A 27,355-nucleotide genomic window follows, 5' to 3' on the forward strand; every position below is an offset into this window, starting at 1 on the left:
AGATCACAGGTGCTCAACAAAGGATGGCCAATTTTACATTAAATATCTTTGTGGGAACTCCTTTACTTTTTTGGAATTACCATCTTATTCACTTAATATAACATTCCTCTGTGGCATGAAGAAGAGAAAAACAACTCAGTCAAGGTCACACAACCTCATCATGGCTTTAAGACTAAACTTGGTTTCGTGATTCCAAGTCGTGGGCATTTGCACTATTTTTAGATGGAATTATAAATCAAGAAATTGTAAATTGAGAGAGAGAGAGAGAGAGAGAGCGAGCTCAAAGAAGATAGAAAAATAAAATTTGCTAATTGGTATAATTTGGTTTTGAAACAAATTAGAAAATTCTGGAGAGGTAAGTAAGGCAAAATTTTGAAAGACCTCTATCTTATATGACATTCTTCAGAGAAACAAATCACTAGAATATATAAATACATATAAAAAGATCTGTTAAATGAAATTGGCTCACACAATCATGGAGGCTGAGAAGTCCGAGAATCTGCCATGGGCAAGCTGGAGACACAGGAGAACTGGTGATGTAGTTTCAGTTCAAGGCTGAAAGCTGGAGAACCAGGAACCCAGTAAGATGAATTCCAGTTTGAAAGCAGACTGATGTTCTAGCTCCAACAGCCAGGCAGAGGATGATTCTTCTGTTGTCTTGTTCTACCTAGGACCTCACTGCATTGGGGGGTGCCCACCCACATTGGGGGAAATATGCTTTATTCAGTCTACCAATTCAAACACTAATCTCTTCTGCAAATACCCTCACAGACACACCAAGAAATAATATTTAACTAAATATCTAGGGATCCTATGACCCTGTTAAGTTCCCATAAAATTAATCATCACAACCTCCAATGGAAAGTCAAGGTTCAGACTGATTTGCAGGTGTCATGAATCCATAATATAGTTTATATACTGGGGAAGTTAGCATGAATATGAAAATTGCATTTTGGGACAATGAATCTGACAGTGATTTGCATAATGAAATACAGTAGAGACCAATATAGAGCAGATACATGAGTCTTCACACGTAGGTAATATCCAAACTCTAGAGTTATGAAAGTATAGAGAAGCAAGTTAGTGGTAAAAAAAAATAATAATTCTTAAAATTTTAAATGTTTTAATTGTATTATTTGTTGTATTAAGTTCCATTTAATTCTCGCAAAATCTTTGCCTGGATTGAACATTGAAGTTCAAGATAAACTGGATTCAGGTTAAGTGACTTAACTGGAGTCATGATCCCTAGATTCAAACCCATAGTTGTGTACACAACTTGTGTTCTTTCCACATACCACCTACCTCTCTTGGCCAAATGAGTAAATACATTCAGTAAGTGCATATGATGTAAACAACTGAAAATATAAGTATAATTCTTTAGGACCTCTACATTTTACAACTGTCTGATGAATTTCATGAAGTTAAAAGGGAGAAAAACAAATATATATTTACTTTATCCCCATTTATAAGCAAAACTCAAATAACTAGGATCCCAAAAATGACCAAATGAGCTCAAAGAGCCACTTTTTTTATTGAATGAAACCACCAAAAATTTACAACGTGAGTTCTATGAAGGGTATACAACTGTGATTTTTAATTCCTAACATGATGTTGATCCATGCGGTTGGTAGAATAGGGTCTCCCTTAAAGGATACCCAAGTCTTAATCCCTGTATTCCCTTACACACAAAAGATTCTGCATATATGATTAAATTAAGGATTTGAGGTGAGTGGATTATCTTGGATTATATCCACAAGCTCTAAATGCAATCACAGGTGTCCTTAGAGAAGCAGAGGGGGGTTTCATACAAACAGAAGAGTGGGAGGCAATGAATTCACAGAGGCGGAACTTGGAGTAATGTGACTACAAGGCAGGGCTGGCAGCCACCAAAGGCAGGAAAAGACAAGGACCAGTATCCCCTAGAGACTCCAGAGAGGCCACAGCTCTGATGACATGGATTTCACCCAGAACTATGGAAGAATAAATTTCTGTGGTTTTAATCCACCAAGTCTGTGAAAATCTGTCGCATAGGAAACTACAATGCCCAAATTACATTAGACAGCCATTTAGATTACAAACACCCTGCACGTACAATAATGCATGTTGGTCTATGTCTTTTTCACAGAGAAACAGGAGGAGGCACTTTCCCTTGGCAGTAGCTGGAAGGGGGCTTGAATTGACCTTGGAAAATGAAATATCATGATCTCCAAGTCTTTTCTTACTCCACCTGCAGACTGTGATGCAGTAATTTTTTTTTTCATGCTGCCCATTTTGGTTGCCACCCTTACAGGTTTGACTGGTGTTAGGATGTTAGGAATGACAAAATAAGTGAGTGCCAATAAAATGGTGACACTTTCTGGTTTTTGTCACTGGGCCAATGCCGTAATTTGCAACAGTGTAACGAAGATGAATGACTGGATGCTGCAGTGAACTTGAGGCTTTGCAGTTTGTTTGGTCCTAAGATCACTCTATGTTAAGTGGTAACGCCACATGCCTTTTGTCTACAGGCTCGGTGGGATGGATTGACTGGACGAATCACTTTCAATAAGACCGATGGCCTACGGAAGGATTTTGATCTGGACATCATTAGTCTCAAAGAGGAAGGAACTGAAAAGGTAATCTTCTCCATTAACAAATAAATACATTGATGAATTAAATAAATTAATGACTAAAGAGCACTGCACAAGCATTTTTGATACATTGTGCAGATGAGAGGGGGAATGAAAGGTGCTTCTCTGAATAATCTGCAGATAGACATTGATATACTTATGCATCATACATGTGCTGTTAATAGCAATGCTAGTCAATGTTTATCAGTGCTTGGTTTATATAGCAAGTATGCATACTTACTATATATTACTCTATGGGTAGTTGTGACTTGGCCCATTTCTCAAAGGTTTTTAGAGATTGTTTCTAGACTTGGGAAGTCAGAAGCTGTCAATGAGTTATCATGGAATGGCATCCAAGGGTTTCTCAGACATTTATTTTAACTGCATTCTATTTTAAGATTGGTGACAGAGGATTGGAATAAAATAGAAGATGCTTACTGATGCAAATTAACTTTGCATTCTTAACTTTAGGACAAATGCTAAAAAGAATTAATTTTAATGTTGGATTCTTACTTTAAAGGTTATTTTAGTTGTAACTGTCAATCCCAAAGTTTAAAGCTTTATTGTAGTTAGTATGTAGGGTAACAAAAATGTAAACTATTTAGTTATTAATGATGAAAAAATTCCAGCTAGTAATTGTCACTCCCTCTCCCCCCACTGCCCCACAACACACACACACACACACACACACACACACACACACACCTGTAATCCTAGCTATTCAGAATGTTAGGCAGGAGGACCTCAAGTTTTAGATCAGCCTAGTCAAGTGAGACCTTATCTTGTGGGGAAATAATTTGGCTACTCAGTATATTTTATTATATCAACTATATCAACTTATTCATATTGCGTGTATCAATGACTAGAAATTGAAATTAACATGTAAATTTTGAAGATTTTTCCCTTTAGGATCATAAGGAAAAAAATTTTGAACACCACAAAAATCATCTGAGCATCAAAATTCTATAACATTTTTATGGTCATGAACAAGATGGTGTGCTTAGTATAAGAGTGTCCTTGAAAGCAATAGATTGATTACTTAGTTTTAAATAGTCGGGTTAATTTTTTTTTATTGAGGTGTTTTCATTTCTACTTTATTTCTGTTGTTAACTGAGGTACCTTTTTTTTCTTTATTTTTTGCAGATCCTAACAACCCTTCCCCCACACAACTAGCATTAATTGGTTAAATGCAGTAGAAGCTTACCACTGATGTTGAAGTATTTGAGGAAAATAATTAGTTTCCAGTTTTGAGAGTACATATCTACATGCACATTCCCCACGTCAAAAATGCTGCTGTCTCCCTCTTTCTGCCTTCTGCTTCATGCTGATCTGCTCCTCTGCTGATTTAATAGCATGGGGCATCCACCCAGCCTCCACAACGACGTGTGGGATTCAGGCTGGAGGAAGCAAAAGAAAGGAATACTCCCTTTGATCTAAAAACCTATAATTTTTTTTTAAAGAAAATGTCTGCTTCTCTAGGCACGCCCCCTTTTCTCCCCTTCTTTCTTCCAAATGTTCAGCACTAAGGGAGGAAGACAAGCTGTTCAGGAAACATCTTTTGGGCTCAGCTGGGTGATGAAGTAGATGGAGCTATTGTTATGCCTTTGCAGCTATCTAGACTCTGCAATATTATGCACATTCTATTGGTGTTTTTCCATCACAGGCAAAATGGAATTAGATGAAAGTATTTCTGTTTGTTTCTTATCTCATCACTGTTTGCGATAACTTTTCTTTCTTCAGGTGACATGGGCTCAATTCCTGCAAAGTCTGATTGGGCCTTAAGGCAATGGGGGAAGCCAACATATCTCTCTCAGGAGCCGGGAGAGGACATGTCCAATCTTTCCATGTCAGCCTCTCTCAGGGTCCACAAGGAAAATTATTAGAAAAAGCCCATTTCTCACTTATACTCAAGTTTCTGCTGTCTGGAAACCCATCGCCAAAGAATGAATCTCAAAGTATGCTCTCTTGTGTAGCTTAGGAATAGTGTGTGTGTGTGTGTGTGTGTGTGTACATGTGTGACCCACTAATTTAATTACAAATACCTTCAGCAAATCTTTTTTAAACAAGGGAGATACTTTAACGCTGCAGCATAGATAACTGTGTATATTTTAAAAAGTGCTTTGTCTTTTTTTTTTTTTGCATGTGAAAGGAAAAGTAAAAATTGAGTCTTACCACACAGTAACTTCTGGAAAACCCAAGTTTTGATTCCTCTCATTACTGTACCCATTATCAGGCTTAATATTGAATTAAGATGCAAAATTCCAAACGACAGGTAGAGAATGTGAACACTTAACATTTGTACGCCAAGTTCCTTTTGGGTTCTATGCTCCATTTTAATTCAGTGCTATTTTTATTTTTTCCTCTGTAAACCAAGGCTGCTGGCGAAGTGTCTAAGCACTTGTTTAAAGTGTGGAAGAAGGTTTGTACTCGGATAAAAACTGCAGGAAACCTGGGGTGGGATGGGGAACACCCATGGAAAAACCTGCACCCTCCACTTGTGCCAGACTAGTAGCTTTGCATTGCAGTTTAGAGGTGATATTCTATATAAAGGGAGAAGGGGGTGATTGAATATATTCTTGCCCAACATTATTCATAAGTTAAGACTGACTTGTGATGGATTAAATAATGAAGGGCTAAATAACTTTCCCTAGATTATTTCTGTTCCTCCCAGGCAGGATTTGCAGCTGTTAGGATAGAAAACAGGTAGCTTCAACTGAAGCAAACATTGGCCCATTTATATTACTTCTCATATCACTAAATATTTCCCCTAAAGGGAATAAAAACAACAATAGATTAGATCCATCTGACTGATTAGGTAGCCTCCATCCTCAGAAGGCTGGGACATCTCCTTGAATGTCACCACCACAAAATATGAGCCATTTTCAGAAATTCCTCATTCGTAGAACGAGCTTTGTTTTGCAAGATATCTATGTCATGGCATATTGTCTTGCAATTTATTTTAGAACTAGTTTCCAGAGGACAAAAGCATTATAAACTTTGGAAAGGAAATGAGATTATCTTATAAATAATAATACCTACTACTTCATAGTTTATGGTACAGTATCATGCTGCCAGTGAATGTGCCTAGATTTATATAAGCAAATGTTAGCCATTAAAAACATTCAGAATGGAAAAACATCCCGGGGCTAGGCAAGCACTGCACTGTCTTTCCTTCTTTCTTCTCCCTTCCACCTGTTGCCTTAAAACTACTTGCTGAAAATCTGTTGACTGATGGATGGATCTTAAATTACTTCAAGTTATTCAACTTAAAGAGTTTGTCAGGTTCACTTTCATCTTTCAAATTATCAGCTGAGTCACAGAAAGCATAAGCAGTTTCTCCCTGTAGCCAAAAACTTTTCTCTCTCCTGTTAGCATTCAGCAGATAGTATTCAGCTTGAAAGTTTCCCCCTTTTAAGTTTTAAAAAGCATGCATTTAATGACCTTGTTCTAATCTTCAATGAACCAGACTACTAAAGGCATAGAGAAGTTGAACTAGTTTCCTCATTGCTAGTGAACAGATGACCCTAACTGACACCCAGAAAGCAACTGATTACACTAATCCAACTGGAGACTCCAGGCACTTATGCAATGTTGAATTAATCCACACCAAGTACCCTAGGGAATGGAATCCAAGCTCTGCAATTGTACACAGGGGAGGGGGAATGTCCTCTTTTTGCCACTAAACTGCAATATCCATGCCACATCCCAGGGATGTAACCTCTTGACCTTGCTCGTCCACACCCATAGTAGTCTTCATCCTTCCCAATGCCCCCTCATTGCCCACCCCATCAGCTGTCTATGCTGTGGTGTGCTGTTTTGTGTTATGACTGTTTTTTCAGCAATTCACAATATCCAGGACTCTAGCAGAGGGACTCATTCAGACATACTGCACTCTGCCAAGAAGACTCCATCTGAAAAGACAAGGATTTGCCGCCATCATATTTAAATTCCAAAAGCTATTCTGGCACTCCCATCTTGGAATAGTTCACCTGAAATTCTTTCCAAAGGAGGAATGTGGAGTAGCTGGGCACAGTGGCACAGGCCTATGATCCTAGCCACTCAAGAGGCAGAAGAGAAAAGATCACAAGTTCAAGACCAGCTTGGGCAACTTGAGGAGACCCTGTCTCAAAAAAGAAAATAAGGGAGACTTAGGTGTAACTCAGTGGTAGAGCCCCCATCTCAGTATTGCACCCCCCCCAAAAAAAAAAAAAAAAAGCAGATGCATTTCATGTTTGTCACTGGTAAAAGCTTGATCATTTCACTCAGAAATTTTGGATCTGGCATTTATGCAAATCCCTCTCTAGGTGTAGAAAATACAGATACTAGTGACTCTGAATGCCCTTTGGTCATGCCACTTTTTTTAGAGTTTGCTAAGTGTCCTGGGAGCATTCCTTTTCAAAGCTTCCCTCAGTTGTCCAGGGTAACAAATGGCTGGGGCCTCTTGCCAGCTTGTACAGAGAGAAGGCAGAGCGAAGGCAAGCCAGACAATTTAGATTTTGAATGTGCCTCCCCACAGTTTAGCCATAATTGATCCACCCTCCACTGATTCTCACTGGTACATTACTGCTGTTTGCTTTGGCTATACAGTTTGAAAATTGAGATTCCGCTTCCTGGAGGCCCTCCTCCAAGGTCATAGCACAAGACCTAGATGCCAGTATCTAGGCATCTGGGTAACTGTACTCCCCACACCCGCGCATCACGGGATCTCACATCTTCAGAGACATTCACTCACTGACCACCTGTTCATTTCAATTAGCAGGCAAAGTCAGTTGACAACTTAAGTTTAAATGACACAAGCATGCCTGCATACATGTGTGCACACACAGAGACAAACACACCCGGGCTCTCGGGTTTTGCTGATTGAAGGGTTTAAAAACAGAAGGCTGAGGTCATGCAAATTGCATATGAATATTGTTTACTTCCCCAGAATAGCCTGACCTTTACTATATTTTGCAACTCTTTTCATTTACATTTAAAAGCTCTTCTGTTATACAGCTACTAGGAAAAAAATAGCTTCTCCTTTCTCTCATTTTATGGAAAATTTGCACTATTGGGACTCTGGGACTTAGTTGATTGAAAAGGCAGCAGCAATAATCTCTTACCTTCTGCACTTTTACTGGGGATGGTAAAAACAGCAAAAGCCAGATGTTAAGCTGTGACATATATTTGTCTACAATTTCAAGTTTTATTTTAGAATGGAATGAGACCAAAAACCCCTAAAGTCACTTCAAAAATACTTCCTTTAAACACACACACATGCAACATTAATGAAAATGAGATTAAAGAGAACATACTCTATCACTTAGCTAAGTGTTTAAAAACATGTTTTCTATCCTTCAATGGTTACTTAATTAAAAATCAGGGCCCAAGTCAAGGTTTAATCAAAATTCTACCTAGGACCCAATTTACATACAGTCTTCATGGAGTTACAAGTTCATTGCTAACAACCTAGAACAAAGCTTTGAACAAAAGCCAACAGACAAATGTATTTAGCCTGAGTTGCTTCCCAGAAGCAAGTGTCTCTGCTTCAAAAAAAGTAGGAGAAAGGGAAAAGGGTGAGAAGAAAATATCTTATTTCCTGAGTTTAAGGCTAGCTATAGAAAACTGAAAACTTTTTAATCAACGGAGGCATGTGCACATTCCAGGAGACAAGCATCACCAGAGGCCCCGGGAATACTGAATGGTTACTAAGGATGCTGGCCTACATCCAATTCTACCTCTAACACCCCCTCTTTAGATAGTGTCACAATATTTTCATGCAAAATCTGTTTCCAAGACTGCATTTACTTCTACCAATTTCTTTATTTCTCCAATGAAATAATCCTAATTAAATACAGAAGGAGGGAAAACAGTGAATTCGAAATAGTGTACACGAAAATGTGAATGTTTGATAGACTTTGAAACTTTCCTAAAACATTTCTGTCTCTAAAAAGGATACTTGCCAAGCAAATGAATTTAGGCAGTAATCAAATTTGGCCAGTAAATCAAAGTAAAGTTAGAAAAAAGCAAAGATGGAAGGTGCCTAATATTTTCACATGTGATATGTTGTTTAATCATCAGAAATTCCCTATTATCATATTCTGCTGGTGAGGAAATTGAGGCACAGAAGGGTTAAGTAACTTTCTCCAAGGTCACATGGCTGGTTAGTTTCAAAGCTAGGATTGGGACAAAAGTCTGTCTGCAAAGCTCACTCTATTAAGCTAGCCCAGTGTCGTCTTATTGTGGAATTCAAGCATAGATCCACCCTACCAGAGTATGTTCAAATGTTAGTTTTCCTATAACTGGCTCTATTTGTCATAGCTTCTTTACTTTATCATCTTCTAAATTAAAAAAAAAAATCACTATCAATTCCCTATTCTTTTATAAGGCAAGCTTAAAGAAATTCCTGGGACAGTCATTTCAATGTCCTTTATTATTAATATTTGTGCAGCTCTATGCACACACCAACACTTCCTCATATATCATCTCATTTGATCTTCTCGGTATTTATAATAAAAAAAAAAACAAAGCTCAGAAGGGTTAGCATCAGGTCCAAGGTCACATAGCAACTACCTGTTTCTGCCTGACACTCAAACACCCTTGTATTTCATCTCAAAAGTCTCCCAGTAAATGCCTACAGGACTCAAGACAAGTAGCTCAATTCCCTAAGGCTCGTATTCTGGGTTCCCTCAAAAGCTAAGCAAATCAGTATACAGGTTGAGTATCCCTCATCTGCAGTGCTTGGGACAAATAAAAATGTTTTGGGGTTATGGATTTTTATTTTGAAACATTTACATACATATAATGAGTATCTTGGAATGAGACCCAAGACTAAAAACAAAATGTGTTTGTTTGACATACATCTTATACACATGGCCTGAAGGTAAGCATCTGCAATAGTTTTAGTGCACATGCTTGGACTAAGTGAGACACATCACATGAGGTCAGGTATGGAATTTTCCACTGGGTGGAATTTTTATCATGTCAGAGCTCCATGAGTTTGTCCTTTGAGAATATTTTAGATTTTGGACTAGGGGTGCTCAACCTGTGTTTCTATAGGACATAATAACCCAGGAGTGACTAGGCCACTGGAGAAAATCAGAAATCATTACATTTTAAAAGCAATGGGCTTCACAGAATGCCAGTGGCTGTGGTTGGTTCTATGATTGAAAGATCAATGAGCAATAAAAAGTGCATATCCTCACTTCAGGAGTTCATGGACAAGTGAGCATAGAAGATAAGCAAATGGATAATAAGAGAAGACTTAGATGTTATGACAGGTGTGAGCAGAGTCCTACTGGGGTGTACACGAAATGCCTCCTGCCTAGCACTGGCTCCTTAGTGATAGGCCCAAAACTTGGTCGACTTCTCACCCACATGTTTTCTCCCATTTATCTTTTCTATTCTGGTGCCCTGTCTCCCCACAATCCACCCTGCTCCCTCCATCCCATTCTTCATGAATTTTAAAGGAACTGATGATACAGTTTTGGCAGCATAAAGTTTTTATCAATAGAACATCATCTCCAGAAGGGCAGAACTTTTTGTCGGTTCTTATATCTCTATCTTCCAATGGCACAGAGGTAGGTGCTCAACAAATGTATGTTGAAAGAAAAATCTGAGAGTTATTGAAGAATTATTAGATTTTTTTAAAGAACAATCAGCTTAATAAATTAAAAACAAACAACCACAACAAGAAGACCTCTCCCAATTCTGTCCCTAATAGTACAGATCCCTCCCATTCTGTCTACACCCTCACTCTTCCATTGTTTCGTTTTCCCACCTTTAGTAGCTTCCACTGTGATGCCTGGTGTCCCCAACTGTAAGCTTTTGTGCCCATTCCTGGTATAGAAGGGGCCTCTCAGTGTAAATGCTGACTTGGAGAGCTGGCAGCCTCTGATGTGCTGTGTCTTGTGTAGATTGGGATTTGGAACTCCAACAGTGGGCTCAACATGACAGACGGCAACAAAGACAGGTCCAACAATATCACGGATTCGCTGGCCAACCGAACCCTCATTGTCACTACCATTCTGGTAAGTCGTCTCTGTGAAATTTGGGACATCTAATCTCAACTCCTACCCTAGACCTTGACAGAGTTTTCAGCTATCATTTTTTTTATTTACTTGTTTGTTTGTAGTAGTAGAGTAGATGGACAGAATGTCTTTGTCTTATTTGTTTCATTTTTATGTGGTGCTAAGGATCAAACCCAGTCTGCCTCACACATGCGAGGCAAGTGCTCTGGCACTGAACTACTGCCCCAGCCCTCAGCTATCATTTTCATGCCAGCAATTCTGTGTGCACCTGTCTGTTTTCCATCTGGGGCACTAAAAGCACGTGCTTGTATGTAGTTATACTAGGACTGAACTAGAAGCTCCAACATCTATCTGAAGAGCCCTCACCTCAATTTTTTCTGAGCCCTGCTCGGCCTCCCTGTCAATGCCACCTAACTGGTCCTTTTTTGCTCTCTGGCTGCTGATTGGTTCACTGGTTTTAAACAAGAGGAGACTCTACTAAGAGACCAGGGAAGTGGGAGGAGAAAGGTGAAGGAATTTCCTCCCCTGATCCCTTCCTACAGTCAACCAGTGGTTTTGTCAAAAAGTCTTTCCTTCCATAGCCATTGCTCCTGTACTGTCTGTCAATGACCCTGCATCCAGACTCCAGCTCTCCTGGCTGTGGGCTCCAGGAGCACTCTTCCCCTTCTCCTTGTCTCAGTTCTGTCCCTTACTGGCTTCCTGATGCAGTCTGAACCCTACCTCCTTGGCTCCCTTTCTCTGTTAACACCTCTGTAAACAGCCCCTTCATCAGTGTTCTTCACATGTCCTGCAGTCTGTTGGAACACTGCCAGCGCCCCCATTCAGTCCACCATGCCCCTGCTGGTTATTTCTTCACCTCCTTTTCCTTTTCAAGGGGTTGAATATGAGTAGCTCTCTCTGAACTCATCACTTACTGGTATGCCTGCCTTATTTCATTCAGCCCATGAGATTGGAGCTATTTATTTTTGTACTAGTTAACTTGTAAGAAATGTTCATGCTAAGTTCATCCAAGGTTTTACTCTTCTGATCACTAATTTCCTCGCAATGGGCCTGTAGAAACATAAGGCTTTCTGTTATATTTGCATGACCTGCAGGTTTATTGATAGTATAACTTTTAGAACAAAATAACTGTCATTTTAGTCAAAGAAGAATTAATAAGTTTATAGATGCATAGTAGCAAGGAAATTTCCATTATTCATAGGACAGGGGAGTTCCAAGTGAGCATATGAGCAAAGAATCACCAAATCTGAAATCTGAGTTGCTTTCAAACAAGACTATGGAACTGATGATAAAAGAAGACATGGAAATAGCCAACCAAAATATGTAAAAAGTAAGCAATAGTGAAGTTGACATGATATGTAGAAGATAAAACAAGAATATTTAACAGACAAGAAATTTGAAAAATGAGAGGATGTATTTGGTGATTTTGATTTCTCGATTATAAGTAGATGAGCCTCTTGGGTCAAAGTCAAGGGGAGGAGGTCATGCCAAAGAAGCCCGGATGTGACACATCAGAGGCATCTGGGCTCCCCATCCCCTCTGAGCTTTTCCAATTTCCCAGAACCCAAATTTAAGTACAACTGTGTCTCTGTCACACCAACTCACAATAACTGCCTCACCACTGGAAGAAAAAGTTCCTATCCAAAGAGGCAGGAGAAAAAGAAAATTACAAAGTGTTCTATATTTGTAGAGGGTGTAGGGAGAACAAATTTAGCAAGTACACGAAAGTAAGTGACTGATGTCAGTGCGTTTAACTCTTAAAAATCATCTTCATAGTGGTCTCCAGGGACTGCGGAGATGAAGGAATGCGAATGGTGGCAACTGTTAATGGATCTGGATTTGTCGGGGAGCTAGTGAAATGTTCTGAAATTAGATAATGATGATATTTGTATGACTATACAAATGTACCAAAACCTGCCGATCTCTATACTTCAAAGGGATATATTTTATGGTATATCTTATATCTCAATAAAGTTTTTCTAAAACAAGGGGAAAAAATCATCTTCAAACATTGCATATCTTCAGAATGCTTATGAAGCAATTCTTCCTTTTGTGATAATGGAGGTTTTATATTTGGTTTGTTTCCTTTAGGAAGAACCCTACGTGATGTACAGGAAATCTGACAAACCCCTGTATGGAAATGACAGATTTGAAGGATATTGCCTGGATCTGTTGAAAGAATTGTCAAACATCCTGGGTTTCCTTTACGATGTTAAACTAGTTGCCGATGGCAAATACGGAGCCCAGAATGACAAAGGAGAGTGGAATGGGATGGTTAAAGAACTCATAGATCACGTAAGCAAAAATATATCTCACATGTCTCAAAAAACACACTCTAGTAGAAAGTACAAGAAAAAAAATGGTTGAATCAGAAGAAATGTTTTCTTTGTTTAAATTATGAAAATGATTTTTAAAAAGGTAGGAGAAACAATCTTGATAGCAAGCCTTGCTTACTTGGAAGGGCAAGTAAGGATAAAAATTGAAGATCAAAACTTATGAGTCCATTCTTCATACCAAATAAGCTTGAGTGATTCTTAAGCTAGATAAAGAATTCGAAGATTTAGGCTCAGAGCAAAATTTCATCTTGTCAACTAATATTATGAGCAAGCTGCCCATTCCTTCCTGTTCTCACATGCCCTTTTAAAAAATTTCCTTCTACATTGTTTTCCTCCATTTAGTCCAAGAACGATGTCTATTTGTTTGTGTGTGTGCTTTATTCCTTCTGGTTTCTCTTTGCTCATAAATCCTATTTCATAAATATAACTGTAGAAATTGTCTGCTTTTATATTGAAGCCAGTTGTCCCATCACAGAAATTTTTTGCATGAGAAGCATTTGGAGTTGAGAGTAGGGATCAGGAATACCCAGAAAAAGTGTAGACATTTGCAGAGAAGTGAGACAATTAAGCTGACAAGTTTTGCATTTGCTTTTTGCAGAAGGCTGACCTGGCAGTGGCTCCTCTGACCATCACTTACGTGCGAGAGAAAGTCATTGACTTCTCTAAGCCCTTCATGACCCTGGGCATCAGCATTCTCTACCGGAAGCCCAATGGGACCAACCCGGGCGTCTTCTCCTTTCTCAATCCTCTGTCTCCAGATATTTGGATGTATGTGCTCTTAGCCTGCTTGGGAGTCAGTTGTGTACTCTTTGTAATTGCAAGGTAGGTTTGAGAAGACTGAATTCACAATAACAGGATTAGGTCAGTCTCAGATTTACCTGTATGCTTTAGAAGTAGACAAAAATTTTTAATTCTTTATGAATACTTTCAGTTTTGCTTAGTGTTTTATTCTCTCAAGGTCTCTAGATAAAAGCCATGCTTAAATGAATAATGTATAATTATTTATAAACATATTTTCAAAAGAGAGTAAAAAGACATTTCATATACTTAATATTTTTTAGTATTTGAAGCCATATAAATGATTATTTATCCATTTTCCCTGAGCTTTAGTGTAATAAGAGAAAAATCTCAACTAAAATATCTAAAACGTTTCAATAAGAATAATAAAAAGTAATATCAAGACGTTTAGAATACATAAATAAGGAAAACAGAAAAAAGCTAGAATTATAGAAACTAATAAGCTCTAGAATGAAAGATTGCAAAATCCTTAGGAATAAAGAAAAAAATGTTTTGAACATTCTGTGGAATTTAATTTTTAAAACATTCAAGAGAGAAGAAGAGAATTCTAGAAATTACACCACAAGAAATATCACTTCCAGGTAAGGTGAGGTGGCATGGAATTTTTGTTACCCTAGGATGCTTTGGTTGGGTTTTATTTTTGAGATTTAACTCTATCTTTAACCATTCTGCTCTACACAATTCTTCAAAGGATTTTTTACTTCTCAGTAGATCACATATTTTATACATACCTTTGATGTTCAATTTGAAACATCTATTTTATCTTTCGGTTGGCTTAAATATTGGATATTCCTGGATAAGTCAAGTTTAAAAAAAAATAGTTGCTCTTGTGTATCATCTGCTTGTTTTCAGTCTCCTTCACCTTTCAACAAAATGCAGTGAACTTGTTCCCTAATCAATTTTTGTTTTCCCTCCAGGAATTTCTAAGAGAAATATTTCTTCATACTAGCCCTTTGTCATTGTTCACTGTCTGGTTTTGATTAATGCCAGGTAATTCTTTTCCTGGTGCAATTATAGAGAAAGCTTGGAAAAATAACCCATCCTGGAAAAGTCTGAAAGATCTACCAGGCCGACATAGTGTCACTGAATAAATGTGTGTTTCACGTAGACATTTATGCATTCGACATGAAATGAAAAGATTTGAAGCTTTCTATACCTTAAAATGTGTGTACCATTAGCAAATCTCAGATGTTGTACTTTTAAAAGAACCAAAGCTCTTTTACCATATACCTTGCCTCAGATAATATAGTAAACACTATTTATAGGGATAGTATTCTTTGATACTTTAGTACTCTACATCTGGGGTTCTCAACTGGGAAAGATTTTATAGTTGTCAATGGATCTTTTATTTTATTTATTTATCTAGGGTTCTGAGAATTGGACCCAGTGCCTCACACATGCTAGGCAAGCACTCTACCACTGAGCCACAAGCCCAGCCCCCAAACATGCTATTTCTATTATGATAGCAGCCTCCAGATCCTATCAGTGCCATCCACTTAATATTCCTACTTGTTGACAGTACCATTTATAACACCAGCTCTTTCTCTTTCCACTTATTCTCCTGGTCTCCCTTTTCTCTTGCTCTGGTTCTTGAGGAAGTGAAGGTCTTATGTATCACATGCAAACTTCAAATAGAACAGTGGTGAAATATAAAAATGAAAAATAATTCCCTGCTGTGCACAAGTGAATTGTCATGGAAACTATCCTTTCAACACCATCTGCCCTACACTTTTAAGTCTATCCCTGCTCCTACTTTATGCAACCACTAAAAACATTTCACAGGAGATTCTCCAAGCAGAATCCAGTTGAATAGGAGGGGTGCCAATTTACCATTACCTGCCAGCCTTATAGCACAAGACCATGAACTCAGTCACTCTGCTCTGAAAAGCTAAGAAGTAAAATGATTTTGGTCAGCATCTTAATGGTTTGCATTCCATGTCAGTGAAGTGGAAATGAAAAGGAGTTCATCTCATAATCATCTTCAGCCCTTGAGAGCTTTTTAAATTTATGTTGTGAAGTGTGTCCTTTTATATTCTTTTAAAGGGGACACAGAAAGCCCATCACTGCATTTAAACCAATCCTTCATTGGATAGATGCTTAAAATTCATTTGCTGAACTGAGTTAATATAATTGCAGACATCAATGGAAAAAACTAAGGGGGTAAATGTAACAATTTCAATTACTATCATTTATAACAAAAGCAAATCTCATGTTTTTGTTTTGTGGTTGACATTTTCTTTTCTTTTTACTTTTCAAAAAATATTTAACCCCAAGCAATTAAGCCTCTAGTGAAAAAACAATTTAAATAGACCCAAGTCCAGATAAAATGTCTGCTTTTATTTTATGACTTATGATTGCCTTCATAAAAATTAACTTCTTGAAAGTTTACATTTGGTAAAAAATTAAAAATAATTGAAGAAAGAGAAACCCTTGAAAGTAAATTCTAAGGTTACACTATATCCCTAACATTTATGTTACAACTTCAAATAGAGCTTTCTTCTTTAAATGATGAATGGATCTCCCTCTTTTCAATGCAGCCCAATGTCCATTCTCAGCCATAAAGAGATAGTCCTTTAATCAGAAAACTTCATGATGAGGGTCATTTTATGTCTTCCATTCAAATATAAGCTTTACATATATAAACATAAACCTGAAGTGTACTTTCACATTTCAACATCAGACTTCTTTTCTACATGCCAGTTTTCACACTGATTCTAAGCATATTTGTCCCTTTCTCTGTCCTTTTAGAGAACATCATTGCTGATTTTTTGAAAGTCATTTGGGAATAGCAGTTTCAGATTATCATTGATGCAGGTCATATATTAGTTCTTACCCCAGAGCTTCTGCCACTGGCATGATGTAACACTAGCTATAGTTAAGCAGGCAGTAGGAATTCCAAACTGAGATATCTACATCCAGACATAGGTAGATCTACTGCAATATATATATATATATATATATATATATATATATATATATATACACAATGCTGTCTTACAGCAGAGCTTCATGTTATCATTTAACAATCCTCAGTCCACATACTCCCTAAGTCACTCAGAATCCCAGAAAGAACCTACAATATCTCTTCACTGCAGGTAGAATCACATTGCTATTTAGATGGTTTCTCCTTTTGGCCAAAAAAACTTAATTAGTTCCTCACTTATAAGTGCAAAGTATGAAATACTGAAATAAGAGCAAATTCAGAGCAGCATTCCAAGAGATAAGCTCATGGATCATAGCAGTTCTGGGAGGAAAAATGCTAGAATATCAGGGGGCTGGCAGTTGCCACGTTCTATGGTCTATTTGAAAAACCCCTTCTCTTGAAAGTATAAGCCTCCTAATTCATTGCAATTAATATTTTAAAATTATTGTACAAGTGACAATAATATTATTTAAGTAACAGCATCTTTATTCTGCATGCTGTTTCAATTAGGAGGTTCATTAATATTGGTATTCATTCCTTCAGCTCAGCAAACTACTATGGTTATAAGAGTGTATAAATTTGAAACTTAATTATATTGTTGAAACAGTAATTAAAATGTATTGGCATGGCATTGTCAATTACAGCAATATTCATAAGCTTCATGGGAATCTGCACGGTGCACCCTGCAGCTGTGGAAAAGCTTCAGGATGAGTTGGATACCATTATGGTGGGATAAACTACCAGGCTGCTATCCCCGTCCCCCAAGACTTGATGAAGAGACACTGTACACCTTCTAGAAGGTGTCCAGGGGGTTAGAGAGTAGTTTTTTCATTAAGAGAAACTATTCACCCAGTTCCTTGTGCATGATTCACAGTATGCTCTGCTTTGCACTGTAGATTATATATTCACCTTACGCCCTGTTCTCCCCAATGTGTCAGCAGCCTGATACTGTTTACTGCTGAAACCTTATGGCTGGAGAGCATTCCGTATGTTCTCATTGGCTTTATGGTGCTTTAACATTACTTTGATACTCTTGCTTGCATTAAAAAAACCCAATGGCAAATGGCAAAGCTTCCAGTGCTAAGAATTATTGCATTTTTAAATCATTCCCAGATCACTTTGCTGAGCATCTGGTGATATCTCTTTGGAAAAAATAAGCACCTTTTAGCAAAGTAGCCCTGAAAAATAACCACAGAGGGAACACCTCTTCTGAGTTATAGAGGTCAGATAGACATATAGAAAAGGAAACAAAATGGATGCAATTCCCCAGATTTTTCCCACATTTTTTAATCAGTGCATTATAATTGCACATAGTGGTGAGATTTGTCATTACATATTCATACATGCACACAATATACCAATATATGTAATTTGGCCAATATCATTCTCAAGTTTCTCCCTTTCCTTCCACTCCGCCCTCCCCCAAATCCCTTTCCTCTATTCTACAGACTTCCCTTCAATTTGCATGAGATCCCTCCAACACTTATATACTTTTCCTTTGTCCTTTCTAATTTCCCACAAGAGAAAATACAATCCTTGACCTCCTAAATTTGGCCAACTGTGCTTAACATAATGGTTTCAAATTCAATCCATTTTCTTGCAAGTGACATATCTCCATATTTTTACTTTAAATACATCCTCAGAGATATCTGGATTCCCTCCTCTTTACTAATAAAGAGACTGAAGTCAAACTGCTTGAGTTTATTTGCTAGGGTTGACTTCCTACACTATAGTTGTTTTTCCAGGAACCTGTGTTGCTTGTGGCTCTGCAGACAGAGCTATGACTATGCTATAGAAACTTCTTACCTAACTAGGGTTGGTGATTAACTGACCGTAGGACATAGTTTTAAAAACAATCAAATTAAAAATGAACCAAGAGGAAATTATGAACTTAAAATTCTCCAACAACCCACACTATGGAGTTAATACTACTGTACCTCTATGCCTGGACTTTGATAATTTTCAAAGTTAACCTTGTCTATTCATTGAAGGATCCTAATGTTTTCCATATATTATACTAAAAATATCTAATAGGTCCAAAATCCAATCCCCCATTTTTATTCAGGAATTTTTTTTTCAGACATGTTACCTCTTTGATGCTTTGCAAAATCACTAGACAACTCAGACTCCTTCTAAGCACCTGGCCATAGAAGTCCCTCAAAGGCATGTCACCCTTCTTCTTTGTCTCCCACAGGACCTAGCAATACAGGATCTTGACAGTGTAGTTGCTATGCCACAAGTGTGTGTCACAGTCATCACTCCTTGGTGGGGTAAATACTTGGGATGAGGGAAGTTTTCTTTACAGTTGACCTAGTCTTTCAGTAAAATGGAAATTTAATGAAAACTCAGAAGAATTCAGTAGACCTAGATCTGAAGAGTGTGATTCCCGCTGACCGGTAGGATTTACTTAGGAATAAGAAGGCTGGTAAACACTAACCCAAGGCTCTCGCATTTTGCTCATCAAAGCAGTAAGTTTTTGACGTGGCCTTTGGTCTTCTGGTTTGTTCTTTTATCATTAACTGTTGGGTTTTCTGCATTGCTCAGCAGGTTGTGCGGGTACCCCGTGTATCTATCTGATATTGACAGACTGTTTCTGTTGACACCACAGGTTTACACCCTACGAGTGGTACAACCCCCACCCCTGCAACCCCGACTCAGACGTGGTGGAAAACAATTTTACTTTACTAAATAGTTTCTGGTTTGGAGTTGGAGCTCTCATGCAGCAAGGTACACCGGTTGCCCTTCTCTGTCACTCGCATCCCACAGTCTGCTGACAGGCTTTCGTGCTGGTAAACTCCACCATGAAGCTAGAGGGTAGGCTGAAGCGTCATCTCAGGAATTTCAAATAATAGCCACTGACATTCTAACTAGTTCTGAAGGCAAAGAAAACGGCAAAAATATGACCTTAATGGAACTCCCTTGCTATATATCTAAAATAAGACTTCTATCAGGCAATGAATACTCATTTTCCTGTGGGTAGCAAAGGATAAAGTACCTTAGAAATTGTATACAAATTTGCATAGATGGAGGTGTCAATCTTTTCCTTTTCAGCCATAACTCCACAAGTCAGAGGTTTGAAAGGAATGAAATTTAAATGGTTTGAAGATTAAGTTCACTTAGATTCCTCCAATTGCTCACCATACCTAGAACTTTCACCTAATTACCACTCTGACAAACCCTACAGAGATTCATCTTAGCCTCCCAGGAACTTGTCACAATCTCCCTCACTGGTAACCTTAGCAACAGTAAACTGTAGGGGTTGAAGAAATAAAAATCAAACTAGAGAAATGTAGTGCATTTTATCCATTTTCTATGATTTAGGATATTTTGGCTTTGTTGCAGGGGGAGGGGTGAGTTGTATTAACCTTTGGAAGAAATCCATCTCTTGTGGGTTTTCTTCAACTTTGATTCCATGCATAGGATCTAGAAAATACTTCAAAGATTAAATACATCAATTTAAGAAAATCATAAGTCACAGATATTATTGTGTTTGGAATATCTGTTCATTTGACAATAAGCTACAAAATAAATTGGCAAAGGAAAATCCAACTGGGATATACCATTAAATTGTGTTTGTTATTTGAAATGTGAACCTAAGGTTTCTCATTAGAGAGTTGTTATCTTACCACCTGAAATGCTTATATTCTGTATCTCCAAATGAGACAGAGACAGAGCTTAAGAGCCGATAGTAATTATTCAGAAATACAAAATAACTGAAGAAACCAGGTAGATCCTCTCTTTATGCAATTATGCATAGTTTATGTGGGCACTGCTAAATAGGTACCAACACTACCTGATTTACTAGAAACCATTGGCATGAATTTAGAGCACAGCACAGAGCTATAAATCCTGCAACAAACCCCATTAGAAGCTATATCTTGCTTTACCAGTGTGTTTAATTTTTTAGGGTATTTATCTTGTAAGCAATTACTTTCAAAGTGAAGGAGACCTCCTCCCCTCCCCAAAAGTTCACCTTCTTCAGCCATTAGAATAGAAAAAAAAATGCACTTAGGTTTCACAGAGCATGCAGCAGGCTGTGCAGACATATGGCAGTGACCGCGTTCTGTCCTGTGAGAGTGCCCACCCCCAGAACTTCTCTTTCACATTCTACTTGTTTGGAGTTTACCATCATCCACAGCAAACTGTGGGATGCAGTGTCTGCTAGTTACCACTACCTTGGGTACATGACAGTCAGCCCCAACCAGACTCTGCTTGTCTTTCAGAAGTTTACCAACCTTTCTCAGGTGCAACAAACTGTTTCCATGCTCAAACTCGGGGTACTCGTGACTGTTAGTGTATCTGTCCTTGGCATGTGGCGTTGGACCAGGTAGCTCTGCTCTGTGGTGCTCTTTCTTGTTCGCAGAAGCTTTGTCACTGTACTCGATTGGAAACCATTTTGTTTAATTTCTTTCTGAATGTGATGATCAGACTTTCTCTTTTCTACAGAGCGTGAGCAAAGTCTGGATCAGGATTGGCTGTCATGTCTGCCGTAAATGGCACTAAAGAGACCTCAGCAAGTATTGTCTCTCATCCCGAATGTTTGCCAATGGTGTTTTGCTCTACTTTTATTGTTTTCATAACTTCATCCTGTAGAGTTCTGAATTCACATAAGTCATCTCTTCTTCAGGGAAGCCATTTCTAAATATGCCAGTTAACACTGAGAGTCACAAAATTCACAAAATATGTGAATTTAAAAAAAAAACACAAAAAATATTGAGGAATTGAGTTGATACCATCTACTGAGAGTTTAAAATGTAATTTCAGTAGGATTCTATAATATGTATCTTTTTAATTTTTAAGAGAATTCCATCCAAAAACATATTTATTTTAAAGTGTGCAATGTGAATTTATATTTTACATGTTAACAGTTGGTTATTAATCTGTCCAGTTTTACTGTGGTACAATGTACAAATGTGCAAATGTGTTAAAAGCTAATCTTTTCATGAATGTAACCAAATAACATACAGATAAATTAACAGCAGAAAATCTGCACCTATACACTAAAAAAAATACATATATTAGCTGTGTTATTTATTTCCTGTGGCTATTTTATGAAGTAAATGGTACTTTAATGATAACCAACTAAAGATCTAAAATAATATCACATTGCTACAAGGCTGCTAGATCAATTAAGTACAAAGATATGAAATAACCTTGGGCTTTAAACACATACACCCATAGGCATATAAATCCCATTTAACCACAAGATTAAAACAACAACAACAAATTATTCCACTAAATCCTTGGAGGCAATTTAATGGAAACTATTATAAATTTATGTAATATTACGCACCCAAATTTAAACAAACAAAAGAAGGAAATGCAAACTGCAGTCCAACCACTTTTCTCATTAAGAGGGAGTAAAGCACAAAGATCCCTAATAGCATTAGGAGAATAGATCTGTTTATTCAAAGCCCAGAATCTCTGCCAACCTTCATCTGCTTATCGCCAGCCTTGAGCTAGCTTTAACTTCGTGAGCAACGTGTGTGTCTGTTTATAGATTAAACCTGAGCATAAAATCATTTATTTGTAGATTGGGAGACTCCAATTTCCCCTTCTATCTTAAGCCATTATTAACAACAAAATTTCAAGACACCAAATCGGTATAGATAGAGAAAGGATCCTTTAAACAAGATATTGGACCTACTCTACTTTGTCCTCTAGGGTTTTCCACTCAGAGGGTTTTTGACTGGTCTCAAAAACTCTCGTGTTCTCAGATTCCCAGAGGAAATGCTAAGTACAGGACCAAGGGTCAATTCCAGGCAAATGGACTAGACAAAATGCATTCATGAATCAGTACAACTTGAACTCAAATTGTACCTCTGGGCCCTTCTGCTTCTGCTCCTGTGTTTGTAGACATCCACAATTCAGTTAGATCAAAATTGAACCAGACCATGTCTAAGATGTCTGCCTTTTATGTAAACTTAGCTGATATCCTTTCTTTCAGAAAAGAAAGTTTTCTTGGTAAACATAATAAGTTCTTCTATGCTATCTTTAAAATGTAATCATCTGAACCGAGCACTGTGGCACACGCCTGTAATCCCAGTGGCTCTGGAGGCTGAGACTGGAGAATCGCGAGTTCAAACCCAGCCTCAACAATAGCAAGGTGCTAAGCAACTCAGTGAGACCCTATCTCTAAATAAAATACAAAATAGGGCTGGGGATGTGGCTCAGTGGTTGAGTGCTCCTGAGTTCAATCCCTGGTATTCCCCCAAAATAAATAATCATCCGAATGATACCCAAAATGTATATTCTTACTAAGAAGGGCCTCTCTCCAGCCGAGAAACAGCCAGTTTTTGAAGTGTCCTTAAGAAATAGCACTTTTTTAAAGGACATAATTAGATTTTTCAAGGAATATATTCTTTTTTAACCAAACATATGACTCTACATTAGAAAAACATAATTGTGACTTTAAAAGTAACATAAAACTAGTAAAATAATTCATTCACCATCATGTATGACTGCATCTTAATTCATTTTATTAAAAAATTTCATTGTAAATGACATGTGATAAATGACATAATATGTTAATTTTTGAAAGTTTTTTATATTCTTTAACCTTAAATAAACATAAGTTAGCATTTTAATTTTTTTCATAGTTATAAAAAGTCCTGGAACATTTTAATTCACACTATAGGATGTATTTTAGACAAGAATAAATGGACAGATGTCTTACGATTAATGTTTCAATTTTAAGCAGCTAAACTAAATTTTAGACAAGGACCATCTCAGGGTTAGAGCCATTTTAATACCATCAGCTGTTGATAAATGATATTTTCAGCAAAAGTGATGACTACTGATTTTTAAAAAGGATCATTTATATTTTGCTCCATTTCTTTAAAAAAGCATTTATTTTGTCTACATACATGATTGAGAGTCCTTGATTGGCTTATCACCCTAGAATAGAGTCCAACTGTTAGTCTTCCCTTTTCTTCTCCCTCTATTTAACACTTTTACTCTGATGATAACACCACAGGATCAGAGCTGATGCCCAAAGCTCTATCGACCAGAATAGTTGGAGGAATTTGGTGGTTTTTCACCCTAATCATCATTTCGTCCTACACTGCCAACCTGGCTGCCTTCTTGACAGTAGAGAGAATGGAATCCCCCATAGATTCAGCAGACGATCTGGCAAAGCAAACCAAGATAGAATACGGGGCCGTCAGAGATGGATCAACAATGACCTTCTTCAAGGTAAGAAGCTGACTGCGTTCTCATCCTGGAGAGAAAGAGGGAAAAATAAGAGTCCATTCAATTCAAAATGGGAAATTTCTTAATAAAATAAAACATATAGTGACACAGCCCCACTACCAGGAGTCCCTGCACCTTCAGCAGTCAGCATAAAGTGATTTCTTTAGTCATCAACTTGGTATTCTCAGATCCACAGATCTGTCTTCAATATCCTTCTGGTCTTCACACCATAAAAAACAAAAGATGCTTTCTGAATACAATATAGCCACCTGTTAAATAATCACTCATTTATTTTACCCACAAAAGAAAGACTTCTTAATCTGAAGTTCTCAGAACAAGACTCCTTGAATATTATTGTTTTGTTCTTTTTGTTCTATACTTAATGAGATAGAAGCAGATGACAAAAATAGGTGTCGATGTTGGCATTTAGTTGGAGAATTTAAAACCATAACAACAACAACAAAAATGCCGTGGGACTGTGGTATAATACTGCATCTATAATACAATATCCCCAGCCATGCCTGATGTTTTCCAGCAGCCCGCTTACCAGGTACCAAAGCAGAGTTAAATTAGAAAGGGTTTAGTTTTAAAGTCAAGTGCATTTCCTCGTTCAGGTATTTTAAATTACTTACGCAGAATAATGAAATTGGTTTTTTGCACTTGCTTATGGAGTAAGCCTTACTAATTTTATTATCAAATCTCAGATACTATAATTCCCATAGGGAAAATATGAATTTGAATAGATCTGCCAGGTTTATGAAGATCATGAAGTTTAGCCCTTCATTTTATGTGTGAAGAGAACAAGACCTTTGGAACCTCAGTGATCCGCTTGCAATCACATACATGGTTCCTATCAGAGAAGGGGTTGGGATCTTCTTTCAAGAAACACTGGCAGAGATGGATGTGCTTGTGAGAAAAAGGAAAACAACTATCAGAGCTAAAATAAACTCTTACAAGAGTAATAAATCAGAAGGTAGGTTTGTATTAAGAGTAAACTAGCTGGCACAGTGGTACACACCTGTAATCCCAGCAGCTTGGGAGGCTAAGGCAGGAGAATTATGAGTTCAAAGCCAACTTCAGCAAAAGCAAAGTGCTAAGCAACTTAGAGAGACCCTGCCTCTAAATGAAATACAAAATAGGGCTCGGGATGTTGCTCAGTGGCTGAGTGTCCCCGAGTTCAAATCCCGTTGCCAAAAAAAAAGAATAAACTTTACCTAAGGTTTTATCAAAAAGCAGAGTAATGTAAAAGGTAGGATTATTTTTATTTTTCCTGTACGTTAAGAAAAATATTTCAAACACTTTTTCATTTTAAAATGATGTCATTGATTTAATAAATGTATAAATCTTGGTGATTGTTTCATCCCTGAACACTAGTATCTTAAGGAAAATTATAATAAATATATGGCTTTCCAAGCTTCTGAAAGTATTTTCCTAGAATCAATGGCATAACGAGACACAAGTTACCCCAAGCTAGTGATTAATGATGGGTCTTGTCAGAAACTAGGAAAGTCACTTGCCAGGTACATGGTACAGATGGACGGTACCTAAGTAGAACATGGTATGTCTGAAAAAATATCTGAAATGATTTACCTCCTCCATTAATATCAAAGAGTTTTAAAGTTCCAGGAAATGAGCTACTAACACAGAAGAGATTCTACGTCCTTCAATTTGACATTAGGAAGAGGCTGGTCTGCCCTTTGCAAAGCGATAGACCTGACTTTTCCACTGTGCAAAGATCTGTGTCTTTACAAAGCATCCTTTGCGTTCATTTTGATTTGTTTTTTTTTTCTCATGTGCTTCTGTGAATGTGCAGGGGGCTGGATCCCCTTTTTCCTGGCAGGACCCTGGGTTGACAGCATGAAGGTGTGCTTTAATAATGCACTTCTAGAACACAGGCATGTGCTGCTCTCAACTGCTACTCCCTGGGCTGATCCCTGTTCCTGAAAACGAGGCACAAAGGAAAGTGGTCTCTCAGGGCACCCGGCAAATGATGAGGCAATGAGCACCGTAGGGAGAGAGAAAGTGCTGAAATTGCAAACAGCATCAGTGGAAATAGCTGCAGGCACGGTGTGCTCACCTGAGTCTCACATGCTGTTTCTAAATGCTTTACATGGGTTCTCTCGTTTTATTCCTTTAAAGGGTAACTGAGGTAAGTACTGATATTTGATAAGGAAAACTAGGCACAGAGAGACCGAGTAGCTTGCCCCGAAGTTACAAAGTTAGCAATGGAGAAGAGTCAAGGTTCGAACTTTAGAGAGTTGTAGAAAGCTCACTCCTCAGGATACTGACCTGATCTGCTTTATTTGCTATTATATCACCAGAGCTTAAAACAGTACCTGGCACATAATATGTATAAATGCTCACATAAGTTCTCTTAGAGAAAAAAAAAAGTTCTATCAGAGAAGGAGAGAGAGAGAGAGAGAGAGAGAGAGAGAAAGGAGAGAAAGCAGCAGAGAGAGGTGTATGGATACAAAGAGACCCACACAGGAAGAGACACTGCTGCCAAGTTCCTCCTTTTACAAGTTAGCTTGTGGTCCTGCAACTCTATTTACCAAGAAGAAATTTATTTGCAAAAAGAGAACAAGGACTAAATCCGATTTGGTTTTCCCCTTGAGGGAGGCAAGCTGTCAGAAAGCTTCAGAGGGATGCACACTCAGAGTTCTTAAGCTGGATTATTCCACAAGGGAAAGAAATGTTCCAGCCTTTTAGTTCCTAGGGTCGTTTCACCCTGAGAATTAAGTCACTGAGTGACAGCAGTTTCAGGCACAAGGACCCAATCCTGACCTGGCTGCACTCTCACATTTCAACCTTTGCTGGTCCATCCTGGCCTCCTCCCACCCCCCCTCTCTTAAGTAAAAACAATAACCTCTCTTGGGCTGTCGACTGAATTAGGAAAGCAAGTGCCTTGTCCAAGTTAGCATCTTCTGTTCAGTTGTTGGAGCAAAAGCCATTTGCTCAGATGGGTTCTGTCTGGATTCAATCATGAAGAAATTTCTAATAAGAAACATTTTCTCATCACACACAACGTAATGAGTGTTTTTGTTCCCAGAACAAAAACATCCCTCTAGCAGCGCCCTGATGTAGAAAACTGTCCCTTTGCTTTTGAGTTGATTTTTAAATCATCTTGCAACAAAAGAAGAGGCTGTTGTATGCGGGGCTACAATCACAAACTATATGACCCAAAAAAAAATACACTAATCCCTCACATTTTATCTCTAGGTCACAAACAAGGGATGTTTTCAGTGAAGTATCTCCTTGAAAGGAGTGGCCAGAAGTCTCTCACTAAAGTTTCAATTAAAATCCATTGACATTTTCCCCTAGACTGTTATTTTTTATAAATAGCACAACACCATAGATTTTAGAATACTGGTGTTCAATTTTTAACATGGAAACCCCCACCAAATTTAGTCTTTTATAAACAGCTCAAGTGAGGTTCCACTCTGTACCCTCTGAATCAGGTAAGGCAGAGGAGATAGGCGGACAGTTTTT

The 27,355-nt window shown here is 37.9% G+C and overlaps 1 protein-coding gene across 1 annotated transcript in view; it reads left to right on the forward strand.

The window, feature by feature from the left end:
* The window catches only part of Grik1 (glutamate ionotropic receptor kainate type subunit 1), a 139,806-nt gene that overhangs the window by 97,707 nt on the left and 14,744 nt on the right, over positions 1-27,355 (forward strand). Inside the window, exons 7-12 of the mRNA XM_046430577.2 lie at positions 2,508-2,615; positions 10,505-10,618; positions 12,710-12,913; positions 13,553-13,776; positions 19,284-19,402; positions 23,652-23,869. Of these exons, the coding sequence (XP_046286533.1) occupies positions 2,508-2,615; positions 10,505-10,618; positions 12,710-12,913; positions 13,553-13,776; positions 19,284-19,402; positions 23,652-23,869 (987 nt within the window). The remainder of the gene's footprint in view (positions 1-2,507; positions 2,616-10,504; positions 10,619-12,709; positions 12,914-13,552; positions 13,777-19,283; positions 19,403-23,651; positions 23,870-27,355) is intronic.

The sequence above is a fragment of the Marmota monax genome, unplaced genomic scaffold (assembly GCF_021218885.2).
Source record: "Marmota monax isolate L192 unplaced genomic scaffold, Marmota_monax_Labrador192_F-V1.1 WCK01_AAM20220418_F8-fsc00016, whole genome shotgun sequence".
Lineage (NCBI taxonomy): Eukaryota > Metazoa > Chordata > Mammalia > Rodentia > Sciuridae > Marmota > Marmota monax.